Genomic DNA, 2,134 nt, shown 5'->3' with positions numbered 1-2,134 from the left:
CTTTTCGAAGATGTATTTTTACCCTCTGGACAAACAGCAGTTGGCAGGAGTGGGGCGTTTTATGAGTTGAGGTACTCAGGACCGGAAAACAAACAGCCAGTTAATGAGCCGGTCTTATGGCAACTTGCACAAATAATAACAAAGAAAACATCCCGTCCCTCGTGCCTGGGTGAGGGGATATAAAAGCTGCCGTCCAACTGGCTGGCCACGGTCAGTCGTGGGGAACTCCGGCTGCGTTACTGACCTGCGAGCTGACAGGCCGGGACCATGGGGTGCTGCCCGGGGGACTGCTTCACCTGCTGCACCCAGGAGCAAAACTGCTGTGAAGAGTGCTGCTGTCAGCCGGCCTGCTGTGGCTGCTGCGGCTCCTGCTGTGGCTGCGGGGGCTCTGGCTGCGGGGGCGGCTGCTGCGGATCATCCTGCTGTGGATCTGGCTGCGGGGGTGGCTGCGGAGGCTGCGGAGGCTGCGGGGGCTGCGGGGGTGGCTGCTGCGGATCCAGTTGCTGTGGGTCCAGTTGCTGCGGCTCCGGGTGCTGTGGGCCTGTGTGCTGCCAGCCCACACCTGTATGCGACACAAAATGAAGACCTCTCCCTCCGCCACTGATGCAATCCCACCGAAAGCCTCCATCTGCTCCAGGGGGACAGCCCCTCGTGTACAGAACCTTCCATGCCCCCAAGACAGTGTCTTGCCTTTCTCTGATTTGCAGAGGAGAGCTTGTTCTCCAACGCCTGCTCTGGTATTTCAAGGCACTGAGAACAAGAGCCGTACTCTGATGCAACATTAAAACTGGGTCACCACAAAGTGACCCCAAGCTCAAGGGTGAATCCCCAATACTTATCGATTCACGTGAAGTTCGATGTCTTGTACTATAAGACATCCTCTTCTTCAAGGTGTCTTTGGGACTGATCCTTCGCCCTGGCTTTCTGCTGCTTCTGAGATGCAAAAACAAGTCTACCTTCTTTGTGATCCTCTTAATAAATTTGAGCATGCTGGCATAACCTGATTAGTTCTCTTGCCTCTTCCTTGATCTCCCTGCTGAGGACTGGGTTAGAAAAATTCACTCTGGCATCTGCCTTAGGGTTTTTGAAATGTGGTTTTTGGATCACCTGCATCGGAATTACCTGGGAGCTTGTTAAAACTGGAGATTCTGAGGCCCTCCCTAAGACATACAGAATCGGAATCCACCCAACCGTGGCCTGGGAATCTGTATTTTTAACAAGAACCTTAGATAATTCTTATGCACTGAAGTTTGAGAACCGTAGATCTAGACGGAAGCTTCCGTGTGCTGCATGCGATTCACCTGAAAAGCTTTTAAAAATATAGATCCTTGGGTTTTATCACTGGAGATTTTACCCATTAGCTCTAGGGCCTAGAGTTCCCGGGACCTGCGTTTTTAAAACCTCCTGGGCAAATGCTGATGCTGGCCACATGTAATGGTGATTGAAGGGCATGGCTTTCTTCTGCACTACAGTTCTCCTAGGATGGCTCTGCAGGAGGGCTTCAGGCTTGATCAGAACTTTCTGGCAAAGTCGGAGAGGAGGCGTTGGTAAAACAAGATTGGTTCTGAATGGAAAGGATTTCTAATGGCAAAGCTTGTGAATTCACAGTTTCTGAGGATGTTCTGCGCAGCACAGTCTCTTCTTCCAGCCTCATGCTCGGCCCAGTCTCATTTTTCCGTGCTAGGTTGTCTTACCTGGAACCAGCTATGTGTCTTCTGCCTGAGTCCTAGGGAGCAGGGAGTGAGTATACCTCTGCTAGGCAGGGCCCAGCCGAGGTGTGTGGGTCTACCTGGGAGCTTAAAACTCAAAAGATAGTTGGTTCAACCTCTTGTTGAAAGTGATCTTAAGCTGTGTGTAGAATACAACTAATTTTGCTCTTGCCCTGGAAAAATAACGTTTACTTTTATGCCTACAAAGTGATGTTTCATTTGACAAAGAAAAATTGTTTTCTGATTAGAAGCATAGCAATGATCTTTGAAAAATGAAGAAATGCAAAAATATATAAAGAATAATAGTATTCTGAAGGCTCACCACTCGGTTTATTACTGATAAGATTTCCAGACTCTTTTCTAAGCATATTTATGATAAAAACTGGGATTATGTTGCTTTTACCTTTTTCTTTAAAAATTTTTTT

The 2,134-nt window shown here is 48.6% G+C and overlaps 1 protein-coding gene across 1 annotated transcript; it reads left to right on the top strand.

Annotated features, from left to right (window-relative positions):
- The first annotated feature begins 207 nt into the window (after positions 1–207).
- LOC105472166 (keratin associated protein 17-1) lies at positions 208–1,064 on the top strand. The gene has a single exon (XM_011725183.2). The coding sequence runs from the start codon at positions 268–270 to the stop codon at positions 580–582; it is 315 nt and encodes a 104-aa protein (XP_011723485.1). The 5' UTR covers positions 208–267; the 3' UTR covers positions 583–1,064.
- Positions 1,065–2,134: the final 1,070 nt, after the last annotated feature.

This window comes from Macaca nemestrina, chromosome 17, assembly GCF_043159975.1.
Source record: "Macaca nemestrina isolate mMacNem1 chromosome 17, mMacNem.hap1, whole genome shotgun sequence".
Classification (NCBI taxonomy): Eukaryota; Metazoa; Chordata; class Mammalia; order Primates; family Cercopithecidae; genus Macaca; species Macaca nemestrina.
The sequence above is the reverse complement of the archived record's forward strand: the minus strand, read 5'-3'. Positions and strand labels throughout refer to the sequence as shown.

What these genes read in the sequence shown, in the direction of transcription:
- LOC105472166 (XM_011725183.2), top strand. Translation starts at nt 268, where the DNA reads ATGGGGTGCTGCCCGGGGGACTGCTTCACCTGCTGCACCCAGGAGCAA.